This window comes from Primulina tabacum, chromosome 3, assembly GCF_025594145.1.
Source record: "Primulina tabacum isolate GXHZ01 chromosome 3, ASM2559414v2, whole genome shotgun sequence".
NCBI lineage: Eukaryota > Viridiplantae > Streptophyta > Magnoliopsida > Lamiales > Gesneriaceae > Primulina > Primulina tabacum.
In genome coordinates, this window is record NC_134552.1 from 20,274,208 (window position 1) to 20,296,162 (window position 21,955).

The 21,955-nt window shown below is 33.6% G+C and overlaps 3 protein-coding genes across 3 annotated transcripts; all 3 read left to right on the forward strand.

Annotated features, from left to right (window-relative positions):
- The first annotated feature begins 1,811 nt into the window (after positions 1–1,811).
- Positions 1,812–4,940, forward strand: LOC142540979 (ACT domain-containing protein ACR11-like). Its single transcript, XM_075647497.1, has 10 exons — positions 1,812–2,484; positions 2,963–3,020; positions 3,114–3,239; positions 3,393–3,487; positions 3,643–3,727; positions 3,832–3,891; positions 4,008–4,063; positions 4,225–4,330; positions 4,581–4,649; positions 4,727–4,940. The coding sequence occupies exons 1-10, from the start codon at positions 2,339–2,341 to the stop codon at positions 4,787–4,789; spliced, it is 864 nt and encodes a 287-aa protein (XP_075503612.1). The 5' UTR covers positions 1,812–2,338; the 3' UTR covers positions 4,790–4,940.
- Positions 4,941–9,810: 4,870 nt separating this feature from the next.
- On the forward strand, positions 9,811–11,068 carry LOC142539074 (E3 ubiquitin-protein ligase RSL1-like). The gene is made up of 2 exons (XM_075644368.1): positions 9,811–10,712; positions 10,816–11,068. The coding sequence occupies exons 1-2, from the start codon at positions 10,024–10,026 to the stop codon at positions 10,889–10,891; spliced, it is 765 nt and encodes a 254-aa protein (XP_075500483.1). The 5' UTR covers positions 9,811–10,023; the 3' UTR covers positions 10,892–11,068.
- Positions 11,069–18,525: 7,457 nt separating this feature from the next.
- On the forward strand, positions 18,526–19,528 carry LOC142540980 (E3 ubiquitin-protein ligase RSL1-like). Its single transcript, XM_075647498.1, has 2 exons — positions 18,526–19,268; positions 19,364–19,528. The coding sequence occupies exons 1-2, from the start codon at positions 18,586–18,588 to the stop codon at positions 19,461–19,463; spliced, it is 783 nt and encodes a 260-aa protein (XP_075503613.1). The 5' UTR covers positions 18,526–18,585; the 3' UTR covers positions 19,464–19,528.
- The last annotated feature ends 2,427 nt before the right edge of the window (positions 19,529–21,955 follow it).

A 21,955-nucleotide genomic window follows, 5' to 3' on the forward strand; every position in this document is an offset into this window, starting at 1 on the left:
ATGTGAAGAGATAACAAAACAGCAGCACAAGATGATCTTAGAAGATCAGATGATTGCTATAAAGAGTGTGCTACTTTTCTGTATGTTGAGCTTGAAGATAAAGTGTATGTTGAGCTTGAAGATAAAGAGTAGTTCTTTGATTGTTCAAAATAACGTTGGATAGATAATGTATTCCTTGATAATAATGATCGTTATTTTTATATATAGGGTTGATCTTTTTATATATAGAAACCTTGCATCCAACGTCTATAAACAAAACGGCTTCTTGACTCTGAGTGAATCAGCTTTATCACCGAAAATAAGTCCTGCTGAAAGTTTCAGAATAATCAGTCTTTGTTTTATACCAAAACTAGTAAGGCGCTTTAAATGACTTCGTACAACATTAAATGGTGTAATTAATACTAGTACTAGGTAAAGTAACGGTAATATTTAAGACTTGTAACTATCAAATGAAAGATGTTAAGTTCTGCTTTCTGCTAAAGCTAAGTTTTGCTTCTGCTTTTACAAGCCGTTCAGTACTCGATAAGTATTTCTTCTGTTTTAGCGATACGAGCGCTTCTGCTTTTATACTGTGTTCTGATTTTACTATCACGGCCTACTAGTTTTGACTCTTATCATCACAATTAATTTAAGTCTAACAATTCATCTTCATCAGGTATCACAGGATAAAATTTTGAACAATTTAGCCCTGTTAGCAAACAATACTCTAACAATGAAAACCGTAAAATGTCATTTACGATATACCATCCAAAATTCATTACATCCAATGTCGTAAGTCTGTTTACTCATAAAAAACCATAACAATTAATTCGAATTTTTAAAATCCTTAGTACATATAATTAAATATAAAATTGTGTATGCTTGACCAAATATTTTATTTCTTTCTCATTCAAAAATGATATTATCTTTTTACAAATCTCAATGTATTTTGATCATAACGTTAATTTACATTCAAAGATTTGATTCCTTCCAAGTTTAGTGGGGAAGTAAATCTTCAAAAAAAAACAAAAATGTTATTACGTGTCAAAATTTAAAATTATATAGTATTCATCTAAAAAATTGGTTCGTGTCACTGAGATTGGGGTGAAATAACAGTTGACTCGACCCAACTCTCACCCCATAACGCTCTCGACCCACCTCGACCCAGAGGTGAAGATGCTAGACCCACCTGGGTCGAGGTGGTCGATCTAGTTGCGAACAAAAATTTTGGTCGCAATTTGTGTGCGTGTGTGCTGGCTATCAAGATATGAACAAAATAGATATATAACATCCTAATCGAATTCATGAGTCGAGTTCGACCCAGTAAAATTCAAAATAAATAGTTGATTTCTTACCAATACATGATTTTCTCGTTGGATTTCTTGTAGACCAATATCTTGTCGACTCATTGTTAACCAGAAACCAAACAAATTAGAATGGATGGTAAGGAGAGTTGAGAAGAAGAAGATATTGTGAAGATCGAGAAGGAATGAAGTGAGATGTGGATTGGGTTGAGTTGGGTGGAGTTGGGTCATGTAAGTTTTTTATTTAATTAAATTATAAATTTTATTATATATAAAATAAAAATAAAATTTAAATACATTAATGAAAAAAATTAAATTTTAAACAAATTTAAAAAAGAATAAAAAAATAAATTATATTTACTCCCCTTTTTTTTTTCAAAAAACGCTTCCAAGAATTCCCGTTTTCCTCGTTTCCCCTTCTGAAATCGTTCTCTGCCGCTGCTTTTTGACCAATATTCAGCAGCCGATACGATAGAAATGAATGGAAAGGTAGCATAGTTTGAACCAGTAGCGTCGCTATTCTTACCCAACCTCGCACTACGAGGATTAGATTACATGGTGAAACCAAAATGGCCGTTAAATTTCCAGATAAACATACAACTCCGCCACACATTTATTATTTATCCATCTTCCTTCTTTTTATCTTCGATTTTTCTCAATTCTGTGGACAGTTTCTTTTTGGAGGGTAAATCACTCGAATGGAACGAAAACAAAGCAAAAAACCCACAAATTTAATTTATCTTTCTTGAAAAATTCAAGATGTTCTTGTTGATTGATGGGTGGGTAGGCGGATATTGCTAGAGCCAACATATTGATTACTAGTAAAACAAATCCATACAGCTCCTTGTCATTAAAGCCAAAGGCTTTTCCTCTAGTGCCCGTAACATCTACCTTTTTAATAGTTTTATACCCATCTCTGCATTTTCCCATCTCTCTTCACTCCATTCATCTTCTTGTTGCTCATCAAGAATCTGGATGAGTTCGAGGAGGACCCATTTCAAAAAAGATTAATTTTTTTTTGCTGATTAGATATTTGTTTTTAAGCTAAAGAAGAAATGGCTGTGGCCATGGTTTCTTCGGGGAGCAATTTCGGGCTTTACAGTAATTTAAAAGCTAGGCAATTCAATTCAAGTGCAGCTCCTTTCATTTGTTCATTTGGTTTCGATCCAATTCGTCTATCTTGCGCTGTATCCAAGAGGAGGTAATGTACCTGTCTCTGTGTGTGTATTTCTGGTATTTTTCATTGAGAGTAATGTTTTGGTCACTTTTTTATTATCTTTTGGATGAAGTACGTATCTCCTAATAGACTTAATGTTTGTTGGAATATTTTTGGGTATTTTGTGTTTGAGTAATATCTGGTCGGAGTATTGGAGATGATGTCTCTCTTATTAATAGAAATTGGGTGACTATCTGGTTGAAGTGGCAATTTTTAGAAGTTGATGCTTTATTGTTTTTGCAATAATTTAACTTTTTTTTAGCTAATGTTCATCACCAATTGATTCTCTTTCGAACATATTCATTTAAAATTTCCTCAATTTACTGGAAATGTATTGTAGGAGTGCAGTATTCTGAATCCCATGTCACCTGTAAAAATGTAGCATAACCGTAATTCAGGTGGTAAAATAGCATGTGTGAACTACTTGACTGTTGATTTATGTTGATCTGTTGTTTTGTTTCAGCTCATCATCTTCCGCCAGTGTATTTACACCAAAAGCATCTTTAAGTACGACTGTTGAGGTATGATATGCCGAATGATGCTTTTGTTTTCGCATCAGTTTGATGCTTCTTATCGAGGAACATTGGTTGTTGTTTTTCATATTGGCTAAACAGGATGGAAAATCTGAGGAGGCTGATGTAATTCCTATCCCCAGTGTGATAATAGATCAAGATTCGGATCCGGATGCCACTATTGTCGAGGTTACCTTTGGGGATCGGCTTGGGGCTCTTCTGGACACGGTGCAATGCCATTCTTTTTTTAAGTTTGTGTTCTGAATTTCGAAAATGTTTATTAACTAGATAGAGGTGAAGAGATTTTAAAAAGAGATCATTGGCATTGAGTTTGAAATGACTTTGGTAACCATTTAATGTTTGTTGTAAAATGTGTGTCAGATGAATGCACTGAAGAACCTTGGACTAAATGTCGTCAAGGCGAATGTGTACCTTGATTCATCTGGCAAACACAACAAATTTGCCATCACTAGAGCGTAAGACTATGTTAATATCAAGTACCTGTTTCTCCAATATGTTTGATTTGTCCACTTATTATTTATCGAAGAGCTTGCATCAATTAAATAAACTGTCCATAGATATGTTTCTGATATTCTGTGATTATTCTCATCACTAAGTGGTCTCTTTCCAGTTCATCAGGGAGAAAGGTGGATGACCCAGAGTTGCTTGAGGCTATTCGTTTGACAATCATCAACAATTTGCTCGAGTATCATCCAGTATTATTCTTAGAAGATCTTGGATTAACGGAATTTTCAATACAACTACTTTTTCAAAGCTTTTGACCAATCTGTATCTTAAAGATACTATGTTGATTTTTCAGGAGTCGAGTGCCCAGTTAGCTATGGGAGCTGCGTTTGGCGTGCTGGCACCAAATCAAACGGTAAAATTAAGTGTTTTTTTTTCTAAAACCAAAATACGTGTCTTTTTGTCTCAGACGTATATACGTACGTACACAGCTCGAAAGAGACTCATTTGTCATTCACGCATTTAACGCAGGTTGATGTCGATATAGCCACCCGTGTCCGTGTCTATGATGACGGTCCTGATCAAAGGTGTTATAGCCGTTCACTTTTCTCTCCAGTGTGCACTGTTTAGGAATCACGAATTTCCATTTACCGTCTGATGTGACTGCCTATGTAGCATAGTGATTCAAATATGATGCTCTGGTTGTTATACCGTCTCACATGTTAAAGATATTCTTTTAATGTTGCAGTTTGCTCTACGTAGAGACAGCGGATCGTCCTGGGTTACTGGTGGATCTTGTAAAGATAGTAACTGATATAAACATTGCTGTTAAATCAGGAGAGTTCGACACTGAGGTAAATACTAAGATTTTTATATGCTTTGATGAACCATACTGTCAAAATAAACGGATGCTTCACAAATTTTTCAATGCATGTTAATTTATGTGCAACGATTTTAAAACCATTGAGTATGATTATCGTTTTGGTGTATATACTCACCTAAGGGCAGAAATGGGAGCAGGGCGGGGCAGGGGTTCAACTGACCGACTCTCTTGCTGGTATGTATGTATGCTTGGTAATGAATCTATTTCATTTTTGAGTACAGGGCTTGTTGGCCAAGGCAAAATTTCATGTAAGTTACAAAGGTGAAGCTCTGATCAAACCTCTTCAACTGGTATGATTCTTGCTAAACACTTCCCTCTGAATTGAACTTAAAAAAGCTCGATCTTCATGTTTTTTTACGCGACGCAGGTTCTTGCAAATAGTTTGCGGTATTTCTTGAGGAGACCTACCACGGAGGAGGCGAGTTTTTAACTCAGTGGAGGAAAATGCCATATACATAAATACATTCAATTTGCTAATGTATTTGTAACAATTTTTGAATTAGCCTGTGCCAACACTTGAAACGGCAATTTGTAAGAATTTTCTTTTGCAATTTTACTTGAAAAAGTTTAGCTTTTGCTTCCTTTTAGGTTAAAATTTAAAATACGAACTCTTTCTTGGTATATTTAACAAAACTTGCGAAAAAAGCACGTGTGAGTCACGTAAATATACTAATGAAATAATTATTGCTAGATTTTCGTATGTACTTTCCGCTATAACTCGTCAGTTTTGGTTGACATAGTAGCTGCTTCTTGTGTTTTATTCCATAGTGATTTTTTTGTGGGGCCGCAAATGGTTAAATATTCTTCATTTTGATCTTATAAATAGACAAAATTACCCTTTATGTTATTTTTTAATTTCAGTATAAAAATAATTTTTATAGCTATTTATTTTTAATTTTGTTAAAAAAGCTATATTAATTACAAATTATTTTATTTATTCGGTACATAAAAATAAAATGATAATCTTGGATATACAATTTAGGTTACACTCAAACTTATATTTTACATGATAAATTACAAAAATTTCATTGAATCTAATTACATATGTTTTTTTTTTTTTTATATTCTCTGTTCTTGGAAAGTACATCATCTAACATGACTCATAAAAAGATCTAATCTTTAATTTTAAATGGATGATTGGAAAAAAAAGTTAAAATATATTGTAGAAATTTAATATTGTACACCATAATATTAATTACAAAAAAACTTTTATGAGAACGTTTTACAATTCAATTTTGTGAGATAAATCTCTTATCCGATCCGATAATGAAAAATATTATTTTTATGACAAAAATATTATTTTTCACTCTAAATATGGATCGGATAGACTCATCTCACATATATATATATTCGTGAGACTATCTAAAGGGCATACCTCTATTAACTAGTTACCTAATCTTAAATTCTTGTATTAACTAATTGAGTAAGTCTCTTGTGAGACGGTCTCACGAATCTTTATCTGTGAGACGAGTCAACTTTACCGATATTCACAATAAAAAGTAATATCCTTAGCTTAAAAATTAATATTTTTTCATGGATGACCTAAATAAGATATCTATCTCACAAAATACAACTCGTGAGACCATCTCACACAAATTTTTATCTTAACTAATCACCTAATCTTGTAATTTATTCCACACAGTCAATTCGAACTATTGCATGATAATTTAAAATATAATTTTTTTTATCTATTTTAAAAATAAAATAACTTTTAAAATCTCTATTTTCTCACTTTTGTTTGTAGTAAATAAAAAAAATGAACCTACGTGTAACATATAAAAAAAATCTCGTCAAAATATTAAATTCAAATTGAAAATGAATAATTACAATAATGTCACGAATTTAAAATGATTTATGAGTAAATTAAAAAAATTAATCAATTCATAGAAAAGTTCACCCATTTAGAACTTATTGGTTTGGAAATTTAAAATTCTTAGTATTATCTCAATAATAATTTATTTATTTGATTTAACAACTTTGTGTTTTTTAAAAAAACACAATAGAATTGCACATAATTGAAAAAAATTTACAATTACATATAATTAAATTTTAAAGCTTACACGCAATTTTAAAAAAACTAACATAATAAATTTTAAAAACATTCATAATTTTAAAAAATGCACATAATCTAAAAGCAGGTTTATTTATAAACAAATGCTTGAATTTTTAAAATATGCTGGTTAGTAATTTTTTTTTAAAAAAATCAGATTATTTTTTTCCATTTTTTGATTTTTTTTAATTTTATAATATTTAAAACAGCCAAATTAATATGGTCGTTTACCATATCAACCTGACCATTCACAATTTTAAAAAAATAAATAAATAAAAAAGAGTTGGTAATCTTCACCCCGTAAAGAATTTCCACAAGGCCCTCCAACATCACCACGCATGGATAATTTGTCATTCCTCTTACGTATTATTATTTTTAAATAATGAAATTATTATATTTTTTATTTATTAGAAATGTCTTAATTTTAATAATCTTTGTATAAATAATGATATGTATTTTTATCATTATTTTATTTTTTTAACAACCGAAATATGACGTTTGAACTGCATTATAATTTTAAAATTTGAGTTGTATCATTAACACTACTATTTTTAATAAAACACTCCTTTTGAATAAATATTTCAGCCATTATAGAAACTTAATCCATTCTCTTTAATGATAAAAACTTGTGTAAGACGATATCACGGATCGTATTCTGTAAGACGAATATCTTATTTGGGTCGTCCATGAAAAAATATTACTTTTTATGCATATACACAAAGTCTTCTTGAGCAGTCATCTACAATCATGGTTCACTGAAACGGGAACGGAACGGCCGGAACGGGCGTTCCGGAACCGGAACGTCAGCAACCTTGACGAGGTTCCGGGGTATGTAGGTTGATGACTTGTATCGGCGTTTCATATACCGAAAACGGAGATATAACGGTGGAAAACGGGTGGAAACCGGGGATATAACGGTGGAACGAAACCGGAACGCAATTCGCGACGGGTATTAATTTTATTGTGAATAATATTGTTAGGGTTGACTCGTCTCACAGATAAAGATTCGTAAGACCGTCTCACAATAGACCTATCACTCTTTAATATATTAAGATATCAATCAATTAGGCTACGTTTAGTTGGAGGATAAAATAATGAAATGATTAAGAGATAAATGATAAAAAGAATGATTGAAGTAGATAATGATAAACTAATATTATGTTTGGTATGATTTTTAAGAATGAAATAAATAATAATCTTTTGATGAATTGGCAAAATTGCCCTTCCAGTTTTGTGGTGGTGGCCCGCGGCGGCGGCGACAGTCCGGCTATCGGTCGGCGGTCGGCTGACAGTCGGCGGCGGGGTCGGTGGCGGCGGTTGGCCGACGGTCGGCGGTGGTCGGTGTCGGCGACGGTCGGCGGCGGTGGTCGTCCGGCGGTCGGTGTAGGGAAGTGGTGGTGAGTTTGGATTTAAGAGAAGGGTAAAATTGAAAAAATAGGATGAATTAAGAGTGGATAAATAATCCTAAGGGGTGAGGAGTGATTATTTTATCACACCTAATATAACATAATCATTCATAGGAATGATTGACTTGGTTAAATAAAAAACGTACCAAACATGTGATTAGGTGGGTGAAAAAAAATAAACCAACCTAATCACTCATATCAAACGCAGCCTAATAATATAGTTTTGTTCTCCTCAAACAAAGTTATAATTAATAAGTTTAATACACATTTAAAGTCTACACAAGATATACACACACGTATATGGAAAGGAAAATGATAGCTTTTGGAAATTAGTATGCGAAATCGTTTTCACGTGCAAAACATTTTTAAAAACGACACCCAAGAAATTTTGTATTCAAATCGATCATAATTATCGTCACACTTTACATTTACATTAATTAATAAATGGGTACATGTATATATTCATTTATACAATCACATAGATTTGAAATCTAGCGATCCAAACAAAATGCAAGTGACGATAAATTCTTTTTTCCTTAAAAAAATACAAAACGAATGATACAATATTTTTTTAATTTAAATTTTCTCGTCAAAAAAGCTAACAACCACTATAGGTCTTTAAATAAACATCACAAAGACTTGTCGCAAAACTTGATCATCATGTCTAAAATCTAAACAAAGACTCATAAACTTTGCTTTTTTTTTTTCTTTTAAAAAAAAATTTACTTTGTCTCGGTCTTCGCCATTTGCATAAATAAACAACTAAAATCTATATAAATGCCATATTTTTTTATTTAAAAAATATCTAAATCATATAATTTGGAAACATATAATCGACTATTTCAAATCAATTATCCCTTCTGTAAGAAAGAAAAAAAAACAATGAATCATTGTTTAATTATATATTTAGTATTATTTTATTTATTCTTTTACCAATCTAATCTATACATATTCATTAATTAAATAATATGTATATTATACGACGGTCTCACGAATCTTTATCTCTGAAACGAGTCAACCCTACCGATATTCACAATAAAAGTAATATTCTTAGAATAAAAAGTAATATTTTTAATGGATGACCCAAATAAAAGATCTGCCTCACAAAATACGACCCGCAAGAAAGTATCACAGAAGTAGTTACCATTTGTTGTACCAATCAACGAAACTATACAATTTGACAACGAATAAAAATGATAGTGATGGGTGACAATTAACAATTGTTTAATACTTGAAAATTACGAGTGCCATTCTCAAAACCAAAAACAATAATAATTGGGATGACAAGTTCCGAAGTCTACCAAGGACGAGTTCAGAAGCCTTTAATCATTCGAGTTTTGGATAAATACATTAAAAAAATGTTTAGTGTTTTATAAATGAAAAACTTAAAATGTGATTTAAGATAAGATTTCTTTAAAACGTTATTGAAAAATAGTTTTAAAAATATGTTCTATAAGTATAGTTTTTAAAAACAATTGAGAGATGTTTTTTGATTTTTTAGAATAACCAAACATCTCATCAACTCTAAAAACATTACAAATAAATATTTATTCTTGAAATAACTTTTAAAATATTTTATGTAAAAAAAAACTTTTGTAAAAATATTTTTTAAATACTTGTTCAAGCGAAGGCTCGTTCATTATATTTAATATTTTTTATATAAAAAAAGTGATGGCTCAAGCAGATCCAAAATAATGATCTCATGAGACAATTACTAAAAATGTTCCAAATGGAAAATGATTTATGTTTTTTCGCTAACTCTTTCAATTTTGGGTTTTAATTCACTGAGTTTTTAAATTTTTGTTTTGGTATACTAAATTTTAATTTTTTGCTATTTTGATACAATTGTTGAATTGAAACAAGTCTGCAATTTCCGATGTCGCGTCTGTATTTTCTGGTGTCACGTCAATACTTGACCAAATAAGTATAAAACCAAAAATAAAAAATAAATCATAGTGTCGAAACTAAAATTTGAAAATTATGTAGATAAAAACTCAAAATTTGCAAAATTGATGGATCAAAAAAGGTCTATAAGAATAATACAATACTCGAAATCGTTAAAAAATTCAAGTAATACTGCGTATGTTTCAAGTATGGTACAAGTATACCAGTGTCAAGAATGGTTTATATACAATAAAAAATATTCCAGAAAACGTAGCAGGACAAAGACCCGATAGATAACATAGAGATTGTTCATAAACTTCAGAGATGAAGTCGTTGATGGAAAAATTCTCATCGCTGTTTGATAAAGTTTCAGCATCGGATATCAAATATGCAGAAGAACTCCAATTCCAAGAAGTTCTGGATGAATCTTTACGCATGTATAACATAAGGCATGCCTCGTCCTCGTCCTCGAAAATTTGTTGTAAAATTTGTTACGATGATAAAGAAGAGAAAGAAATGTTCGAAATCCAGGGCTGTGCCCACTCGTTTTGCTCGGATTGCGTGTCGAGACACGTAGGAGCAAAGCTCCAAGAAAACATCGTATTCATTTCTTGCCCTGGTGAGGATTGTACAATTGCAATAGATCCCGAGACTTTGAGTTCTATTATCCCACCAAATGTCGTTTTCCGGTGGCAGGAGGCGTTGAGTGTGTCGGCTATTCTTGCTTCGAAGAAATGTTACTGTCCTCATTGCTCAGAGATATTGTTAGACGAAACCGATGAAAGGGATGTGGTAACAATATCGCAATGTCCCTTCTGTCAAGACTGGTTCTGTCTGCAATGCATTGTTCCTTGGCATTATGGAAAGAGTTGTGAAGAGTTTAGAATATACGAGAAGGATGAGAAAGGAAACGAAAAATTAAGGCAGTTGGCACAAGATAAGGAGTGGAAGGAGTGTCCTAATTGCAAGATTTTCGTGGAGAAGACTGATGGCTGTAGACACATGACTTGCAGGTGTCATCAGTTTTATTTATTTATTCATTAAAAAATCCGAATAATATCATCGTAATCATCTTGTCTGATTCGCGGTTTAACTCGAGGATCGATGTTTTCTCAGGTGTAAATTCGAGTTCTGTTACTTGTGCGGATCCAAATGGAGTTCAGAGCACTGGAATTGCAAGGATGAGGAGTGATCCGGATTTTTCTTCTTCTTTTTTCCCCCTTTTTGAGCAAATTTAAAGTTTCCAGTTGTTTAAGAGCTGATTTTTGTCTTCCTGGAATCGTGGTTTATATACTTTTGTCTTTCTAATCTGGGAATCAGAGAAGTTTTTTTTTTTTTTTTTTATAAGAATAAATTGGTTGTGTTTGTGAGAGGGTTCCGCAATCATGAACTCTCGGGAAAATCAAATATACAATGTTAATATACCCGAGAATTATTAATTGTCTAATTGTAAATAGTCTCAGGGCTTTGGAGCAAAAGATTATCCTGGGAGCTAAACCGAGGTATTGACCATGATTTTAAAATATCATATAACAGAATGAGAAAAGGTGGCTCTGTGTAGGCCAGTTTGTGTTGTTAGAGAATTTTGTTCTCTTGAAATCCTCACATTCCCCGGTTTGCTCTCACATACTAAAAGCAAAGTTCGTTCATTCCACATGAAAAATCTGAGGAATGAGAATCAAATTATGTCGTGGGATTTACCAACTTGGAGGAAATTTTGAGCTCATGATTCTTCATTAAATTTTTTTTTTGAAACTAGCGACTGTTGGAAACTTTATTTCGGAAGTTTGACAAACCGAGCGTATAAAGATTGAACAAACTGATCAGGAAGACTGAAAAGAATTGATCTAAAAATACGCAAATTATTGGTTGCCTAACTGAAGATTAGTGCGCAGATAAGACAACTGAACTAAGCTAACTGAACTATGTAGTCGACTGGATGATCAGTTGGAACTGATCAGTTTTACTACAATCAGTTGAGAGCTATCAGCTAATTCTATCGGCTGTGTCAAACTAATAAAATAGTTTCACACGTCATCAGTTAAGGAATGTAACTATCAACCGACAACTGTACAAAAGCAGACTGCAACATGTAGTGGGAACGTCGCATTTCAGCAATGCTACAGTGTACTATTGTCAGAAGGATATTGACGTGGCAAGCAACGAATAGAAAGATTCAAATACATTCAATGTTACCGTTGGAAGCAAAGCCTATAAATAGCCGAGAAGAGCAGCTGATATACATACCAGATACAAACCGAACTATCAAGTTGTTATTCTGCTGAAATCTCTTCACTAGCTTTCTCTTCATATTCAAAAGATTTCAAAAGCTCACACTTAGTATATACATTCATAGCATTCAAAGGCTATACATTGAGCTTATAAGCACAAACACATATCGTTCTAATATTCGATCTTATAGATATCAGTTGTGCTAAGTAGTTTCAGATCAGTTGAAAACGGATAAACTGTATTGAAACTAAGATTTTCAGTTTGGCATTGTTAAGTCCAAAATTGAAGGGGGTCTGTAAAAGTCTTGTATTGATCAAAGTCTTTTAGTGAATATCCTATCTTATAGATAGAAAAGGTGACGTAGGAGTGATTGAAATATCCGAACATCCATAAATTTTGCATCTCTTAATTTCAGTTTTATTTTATCTATCAGTCAGTTTATTTTCGTATTTTCGTTAGTTAACTGATTGACAGTGACATAACAAGATTCCTGAGTTCAATTTATCACTAAACTGACTCGTTATTTGAAAATGTGGTAAAATTTTCAAGTATTTATTCAACCTCCTTTTCTAAACACTCTTTCACCTACCAACCGATCCTATCAAGTGGTATCAGAGCAGATGAATCTTGTTCCTGAATATTCCTACCTACAAAATATGATTACCATGCCTTCCTTCAACAAAATTCCAATGTTCTCAAGAGAAGAGTTCGATGACTGGAAGATTAAGATGCAGTCTCATCTAGCTGCACGAGATGATGATATGTGGTATGTCATTACTGACGGACCCATGAGAATACTGAAAGCAAATACTGTTGTTAACATAACTGATGGCGCACCACACCCTATTGAGAAGCCAAGAGAAGAATGGACAGCAGATGGCAAAAGAAAAGCCAATTTGGACAATGTGGCCAAAGATATCTTGTACAAAACGCTGGATAAAATCACTTTCAGCAAAATAAAGATGTGTAAGACTGCAAAAGAAATCTGGGAGAAGTTAATTCAGCTCTGTGAAGGCAATGAACAAACCAAAGTAAACAAACTTTCAGTTGCTGTTCAGAAGTTCGATAATATTAAGATGAAGACTGGAGAATATATGCACGAATATGATGAGAGAATCATCAACATCATAAATGATCTGAATGCACTCGGAAAAGTGTATTCAAACAAAGAAATTGCACTAAAAGTGGTCCGACGTCTTACCAAGGAGTGAGATGTTAAGACTATGGCCATGAGAGAATCAAAGGATCTGAACAAGGTCGAATTACATTATCTATTTGCTGATCTAAATGCCTACGAGTTCGAGTTGCAAACGAGAGAAGGAGAACCTTCCACACCAGCAGCTACAACAGTTCTCAGTGCTGTCAAACTGGAACCAACTGGTTCAGTTGAAAAAACTGCTGATCAATTAAGTAATGACGCAATGTCATTATTTGTCAAAAAATTTGGAAGATTCATGAGAAGAAATCAATGCTCTTTTCAAAGACAATATCAGAGGAATAACACCAAGGAAGAACCAAATGCTTGCTACAACTGTGACAAATCTGGACATTTCATTGCTGACTGTCGTAAGCCAAAAAAGGATAGTCGAGTATCAGCTGAAAAGGGAAAGAAATCACATGAGCACAGGAGAAGAACCAAAGATGATAAGAAATCATTCAGAAAGAAATACGAAGTTCTTCTAGCTGAGGAAAGTAAATCCAAATAGGCTGAATCTGACAGCGATAAATCAGAACCTGAGAGCTTGAGCAGCTCCAGCGATGATGAGGAAGTCAAGTGTCTGATGGCTGATGACATAGAACTAGAATCAACCAGTGAACATGTATTCGATTTTAGTTCAACTCACTTTACACGTGATGAACTTATTTCCACATTACATGACATGGTCAACGAGTATCACAAGCTTGCTCTCTCAGTTGAGAAGGACAAAGCAAAGCAAAGCAAACTTATCCCAATGACGATAAAATTGAAACTGATAAATCAGTTGAATTGTTGAGTCTTAAACGAGAGATTTCTGAGCTGAATGTTGAAAGAAGCAAGAATCAATCTATGATTCAGCAGTTAACGCTTGAGAATTCAAAGCAAACTAAGGTTATTCAGGCATGGAATAAATCATCAGTTGCACTAGCTGAAATTCAAGATATGCAAAAATCAGTTACCGATAAAACCGGTTTAGACTTTAGCAATCATGATAAAACTTATACCAATGATACTCAGCCAAAACTGAACATGGGCAAAGGGAAATATATTCACTTTGTCAAACCAGCTGTGGCACAAGAACAACCTGAGCCGAATAGACTAGTTGAACAGCCTATTGAAAATAAGAACAAGGCTAAAAGGTATGGAATTTGTAATAGCCTTAAAACTTCAACTGATTCGTGTAGCTGGTCACCTAAAAGGTTCAGTAATAAACACAAGATTTATCCAAATGACTATTTCAATTACCATAACTGTAAACCAGTTTAGAAAAGATATCGGTTGAACAACCAGTTGAACAAGACGAAAGCACATATTGCCTCATCTGCACACAACACACCAAGCACACATAAGCAGGGAAAAACCATTTGGAACACAGCAACTGGAAAGTCAGTCAGATACTACAAGAAAAACACGGATTACAGACTGACAAATCGGTCTCTATTCAGTCTCTATAGCAAAATAGAGACCGATTAGCGACTGATTTGGTTGGTATCAATAACCTTGGTCGTTAATTGTGAGAGACCGGTACGATTAATCGGTCTCTAAATTAGCGATCACATTTACTTCATCGTTCTCTAAAATAGACACCGATATATTATACGTGGTTTCTACTTTAGATACCGACTAATTAAAGTCAGTCTCTAATATAGAAACCGTTTCATAATTCGGTCGCTATATGAGAGATCGATGCAACACAATCAGTCTCTAAATTAGAGACCAAATTTATGAAATCGGTCTCTAAATTATATATTGTTTTTCTTCTACAGCCTCTATTATTTATACCAATCCAAACACAACACAATATGCGTAATCAATCAACATAACTAGCCAAAAAGCACAACAAAATATTAACATCAATACAACTATTTCAAGCCACAACTTATCAACACCAAAATCAATACAAATATTTATACCAACTTTTCAAGTGTCAAATATCCAAAACAAATGTCAATTCATTCTACAAAATTTTCAACCACTTCCAAACATTTCCAAGTCAATCCAATCGAAACTCAAACTTTAATTACTGGGACGGTGTCTAAGGAGCTTGAGTCTTATCAGAATCTATAATGGGTGAAGAAAAGTCTGGAAAAGCAGAAGGACGGTCTATGTTTGAGAAAACACCATACGAGCCATAAATTTGCATCTCTTCGGGATCAAATTTTTAAACAATGGGTGGGCTTCTAAACTCTTCTTGACCAGGGGAAAGGAGATTTTTATCAAGGCACTGCTTCAAGCTATCCCGTCTTATGTGATGTCTTGTTTCAAGATGTCAATTAATTTTTGCAATGAGATCGAACAATTATGTGCAAAATTATGATGGAAGTCATCTCAGACAAAGTGAGGAATGCATTGTGCCCCTTAGGGCTAAACTTTGGAAGCCTAAAAGCATTTAGGGGATCTTGGATTTCATAACATGGTGGAATTCAACAAAGTTTTGTTAATCAAACAAGTGTGGCATATCATTCAATGTCCCAATTCTCTTATGGTTCAAGTTTTAAAGGTAGGATAATTTAAGCATGTGGATATTATGAACACTCCAAGGGGTGAACACCTCCTTCATTCGGCAATCTGTTGTATGAAGTTTAAAGCTAATCTCTAAAGATTTACGTTGGTGTGTGGGTGATGGTAGAAGTGTTCTCGCATTGAAAGATGCTTAGATTCCAGGGCTAATTTCAGGTAGAAGCTCGGTGAAGGGTGATAGGATCGGTTGGAAGTTGAAAGTGCGTTTAGAATGGGGGTTGAATAAATACTCGGTAATTATAACACCTTTTCGAATGATGAGTTAGTTTAATGATAAACTGAACTCGGGAATCTTGTTATGTCAATATCAATCAGATAACTTATGAAAGTACGGAAATAAACTAACTGACAGATAGAATATAACTTGAAATATAGAGACTCAAGATTTATGGATGTTCGGAGATTTCAATTACTCCTACGTCATCCCTTCTATCTATAAGATAGGATATTTACTAGAAGACTTTGATCAATACAAGACTTGTACAGACCCTTTTCAGTTTTGGACTTAACAATATCAAACTAAAACTCTTAGTTTCAATACAGTTTGTCAATTCTCAACTGATCTGAAACTATTTAGCACAACTGATCTCTTTAAGATCGAATAATACAACGATATATATTTGTGCTTGTAAGCTCAAAGTATAGCCCTTGAATGCTATGAATATATACGCTAAGTGTGAGCTTTTTGAAATCTTTGAATGTGAACAGAAAGTTTAGAGAAGATTTCAGCAGAATAACAGCTTGGTTCTATGTAACTTTTTTTTCTCGACCGCTCTTCTCGGCTATTTATAGTTTTTGCTTCTAACAGTAATAATGAATGTGTTTGAATCTTTCTATCCGTTGTTTGTCACGTCAATATCCTTCTGACAGTCGAGGTACCAATTAGAAACGGGTGTATTCTAATCCCATTCTGAGCAATCTTCATGTTCTATTCACTCTTGGTGGAAGTTAATTAGGAACTTCAGGATTCCACCCAAAGTGAAAGATTTTCATATGACGTGCTGGCCACAATTTCATACATCGGAACTCAACTCGGGACCAGATGGAAGGTTGATCAATGTGTCCTTTTCACTTGGACGTTTTTTTGGTTTTCCACGTTGGCTTCAAGATGTTGTATTAAACGATCTTTGAATTTTATGAAGTGCTTATTATTCCCAAAAAAAAAAATACTTATTGGATTTCTAATATTTTCTTTAATATAATTAAATAACATTCAAACTATATATAAAATTAATAAGGTGGAAAATATGTCTATTATAAAGTTTGTAGTATCAAAACAATGTAATTGATATTTTGATCTTATTATAGTTTTTATACATATTAGAGAAAAATGATCTTGCAAAGGTTTAGTAATTTTATTTTATGTCCATTATATTTATTGTATATTTTTTTTGCATGTTTCAATTTTATTATCAATTTATATATATTTAATTATATATAAGCTTGAGTCAAAAAATAATAATATTTAAGCTTGAGCCTCTGAAGATGAGATGTTTTGGGAATTATTGTGCGAAGCACAATATCAATCTGATATTAAATTATTGTATTTTATGTTAACTTAATAATAAGTAATTGTCGTGATGGACGAAATCGTTGCCGTTATATAATATTGTATGTAGTTTAATATTTTCGGAGAAAACTGTATTTTTTATCTTGTAAATTTTTTACTTTGCAAAATTGGTCCTCTATGATATCAAATTTTAGTTTTAGTCTTCTATTTTTTTATTTTTGATAATTTTAGTTATTTTTCATTATGAGTGCTGATGTGACGGTATATACATGTCAGCGTCATATCAGCATTGCTTTAGTGCCACATCAATTGAAAAAAAGACCAAAATTATAAAAAAACAAACAAAAATATCTTAATAAAAATGAAATTTGATTACATAAATGATTAAAATCGCAAAAGAAAACATAGATATTAAAAAGAAATTTTCTCATATTTTTAAATACTACATAATATTAAAAAAAAATCAATTTGCAAGTGACTTCGACAGTTGACATATACAATAAAATAAACTCTACTTTTTTTTTCTTTTTTTTTTCTAGAGAATAAAATCACTAAAACCAGTAATACGTGTGTTTGGCTAAGATTTCCTTTCCAGATAAACTACAACAGTGACCTTTAACCAAATTCCCATTTATTTTCACTTATTATTTATGGTCTAAACGAAGACCTAGCTATTTCTTGGTCTTCTCCACTTTTATTATTAAATAAATAAATAAATAAATATAAACTATATATCGTAGGCCTAACTAAAAATCTCAGGTAATTTAATTTAATATAATTTAATTAACCAAGTTTCTTTCGGACGCTAGAAGAATCTAATTATTACCAAATTTAAATAGTAATATGATTTAAAAACAAATAACATAATCGATTCGAACTTACGTAAGTAATTCCCTTTATTATTTTAAATATTTGGTCGAAAATTAAAAGCTTTGTCCATTTTTTCCCAAAAAAATGCTATGAGATATCTCACGGATCAATTTTGTGATACAAATCTCTTATCTCGTGAATATATATTATTTTTTATATCAAAAGTAATACTTTTCACTTATAATATGAATCATATCAACATGTCTTGCAGATATAAATCCGTGAGACGGTCTTACGAGACTTTTTTTTTTTTTTTCTCCCTCTTGGCCTGCAACAATTTCAATCAAGATGTAGATTAAGCCAAATATATTTAACTTGAGAGTAACTCGATCGAGTTCGATTCTCCCATCATCATTTGGGCGACGACTAAATAGTTTAATAATTCGAAAAATGCCAATGACTCGTTCGTGTTGGCGTATGATATGATGCATGCAGACCCAAAAACGATGAACTCATCAAATTAAACGAGAAAAATATATGGTACTATAAGTATACCGCCAGTACTGAGTATGTTTTTTTAGTACAACAAAGATAAACTTCTGATACGAAATCGCTGATGGACGAATTCTCATCACTGTTTGATCATAAAACTTCGGTATCAGATGCCGAATATGCAGAAGAACTCCAATTCCAAGAAGTTTTGGATGCCTCTTTGCACATTTACAACATAAGACATACACCATCGTCGTCGTCGTCGAAAATTTGCTGCGAAATTTGTTACGAAGATAAAGAAGAGAAAGAAATGTTCGAGATCCAGGGCTGTTCCCATTCGTTTTGCTCGGATTGCGTATCTAGACACGTCGGAGCAAAGCTTCAAGAGAACATCGTGTTCATTTCTTGCCCTAGAGAGGGTTGCAAAAGTACCACAGATCCTGAGACTTTGAGGTCTATCATCCCACCTAACGTGGCCGCTCGGTGGGAGGAGGCGTTGAGTGAGTCTGCTATTCTTGCTTTGAGGAAATGTTACTGTCCTCATTGCTCCGAGATATTGTTAGATGAAAATGAGGAAGGGGATGTGGTAACAATATCGCGATGTCCCTTCTGTCAAGAGTGGTTCTGTCTACGATGCAATGTCCCTTGGCATTTTGATATGAGTTGTGAAGAGTTTAGATTGTTTGATGAGGATCAGAAGGGAAACGAAAAGTTACGACGGTTAGCACAAGATAAGGAGTGGATGGAATGTCCTAATTGCAAGATCTTCGTGGAGAAGATTGATGGCTGTATACACATGACTTGCAGGTCAGCTTTATTTATTTAGAATTCGAATTTTACGGTGAGAATCATCGTAACCTTGTCTGATTCTCTGTTTAACGCGAGGATCAACGTTTTCTCAGGTGTAAATTCGAGTTCTGTTACTTGTGTGGATCCAAATGGAGTCCAGAGCACTGGAATTGCCGGGAGGAGGAGGAGGAGGAGGAGGAGGAGGAGGAGTGATCCGCAATTTTTTCTCGAGTATTTAAAATTTTCAAAATGTATAAAAGGTGATTTTGTTTCCATGGAATTGCCGTTGGTTTTTTTTTTTTTTTTTTTAATGGAATTGCGTTGGTTTGTAGTAGTAGCACTTTTGTTTTTGTGACCCGGGAATCAGACAAGTTTTTTCAAGAAATACATTGGCTGTATTGTCGGTGAGAACATATGTTTGCGGGCTCTGTGCTTTATGGTGAGAGAGATTCGTTTTCTTGAAATCCTGTCATGTAGAAATTTTTGGTCTTCGTACTCCAGTAAACGGCCAGGACATCTTTCCCCTTACCTAATTGCCTCAGGCTACCTTCTTCCCCAATCACACTGTAAAAGAGGAAGAAAAAAAGAAGGGAAAACCGAGGGGGAATAATAAAATCAGGTCAGGGGATTGATCGATTTGGTGGAAATATTGACCTCGTGCCCATCACGTGTTCAGATCCGTTAATTTCCCACAAATAAACCCGAGATTACTCGAATCTAAGAACTAAGTTCAAGAAACCGAGCTGCTGTACATGAGTCGAGAGTTTTCTGGCAGGTACAACCAACAACACACCAAAACAGGAATGCAAAAACAGTACACAGCAAAAACAGCAAGAGAATTTTGTGTAAGATTGAGAGATATTAAATGGATGATCAAAATATGCTACTAATATTAAAAGTCCCACCAATCATCAGTTCATCCAACCTTTTTTGCTGAACTACAAATTTACACAAGTTATTCCTACAAAACTGTTTTACAGTTTCTCATCAACAGAAAACTACAGAAGAAAGAAAAGATACATGGCCCAAATGAAGCTAATCATAAAACAACACAAATGAACGTGGCATTCTTCGATCTCAATAGTTGCTCACGAGTCACGATGCCACTCAGCTAATCAATTCTCAATGCAAAAATGGCATCAAGATTCGACTTCTGGCAAAGCCTGCTTTGTATCATCCTTAACATGATCTCAACATGGTCTTTTCTATGCACGAGCGATAAGCCATCGGATGATCCCCTTAGCACTGACATTTTAGTCAGATTGGTGCCAAAGATCAGATTTTCATTCTCTGCTTGCTGGATGAGTCCTGGATGATGCTGCATCGACCTGCCAATAAGAGGTAGACTCAAATCCGCATTCTCAACCATGATATTAAATACACATGACTGAGTGGTGGTAGGCCGCTATAATATGACGCTAGCTTTCACATTAGGTATAAGGGCGCTAACATGCTCCCCGATTCTCTAATCATGATAACAATTAACTAGTCCTTATCTTTTGAGGTGAGGCCCACAATAAGTCACTAGCACATCACTCATTCTGGTAACTATCAGAAGAAATCTCCTTGCCAAAAACTGGTGTATCATTCATTGAAAAATCAATTTTATGAGTGTTGGATAGTGGTCCTTTCTCAACACATGCGTCTCTCAATATTGAACGAATAATGATTGCGAAAAGGAATATTCTCCTGCCCAACAACCAGAGATGATCAAACACAATCTTGCCCATTTTTAAACTCAAGAACCTATTCAAGTAATAAAAATACTGCTAGAACTTTCCAGCTCGAGTTTCTTCACTATTTGAGCTCTCAGCTCAGCAAGATTGATCTGCTGATGTTGATATGCTCGTTTCATTTCTTGGCTCAGAAGTCTACAAATCCATGTTCTAAACATTTCATTCCTCCATAAACAGCCTGACAATGCGAAATAAAAACTCATCTCAAATATCTCTCCTCTTATACTTTAAATCAATCAAAGGATTGAGTCCATATTTACTTAAAACTTCAAATTCTACATTAATAAACCCAAACAACAAAACTACCACAGAAAACCAGATCCTTTTATCAAACTAAACCTAAAAAGATCAATATGCACTACCGGCCACACATGATTTGTACTCCCAAAAATTCCACAGTAACTGAATGCCACTCGCTCATCAAACACTAGAGCTTGAATTCTCGACTTCAAGTTCAGATTTTTAGGCCATTCAAGCTCGAATGAATCGTGAAAGAACATAAAATTTGAAACAGGAAGCGAAGCATAAGTTCAAAAAGGTAAGAATATTCATGGGCAAACCTTATTATCGAAGCTTCCCAATTAATTTAGATTCATAAGAAATCAATACTTCCAACGATGCCGAATTCAGAATTTCGCTCTGCTCTCTCTCTCTCTCTCTCTCTCTCTCCACATTCTCCACAATAGTTTCGCCAAACCAGAGAATGGAAGATCTCCGATGCCTCCGATCGTTCTCCCCTTCGTTGGATTCAGTAACCATTTCGTTAATTTTGGACTTGGCTGTGCGTGCAAACATTCATGAATGACGTACAATATTTTGAACTTGTACATTGTCTTGGTATGGTTGTACCTATATCTGGCAGATAAAATAAACAGAGTGGCATTATCAATTTTTCAATGGAATGATTTATCTACTTCTACTCGAATTATACATAATTTTGCATTAAATTTTACGCACAAATTATATATT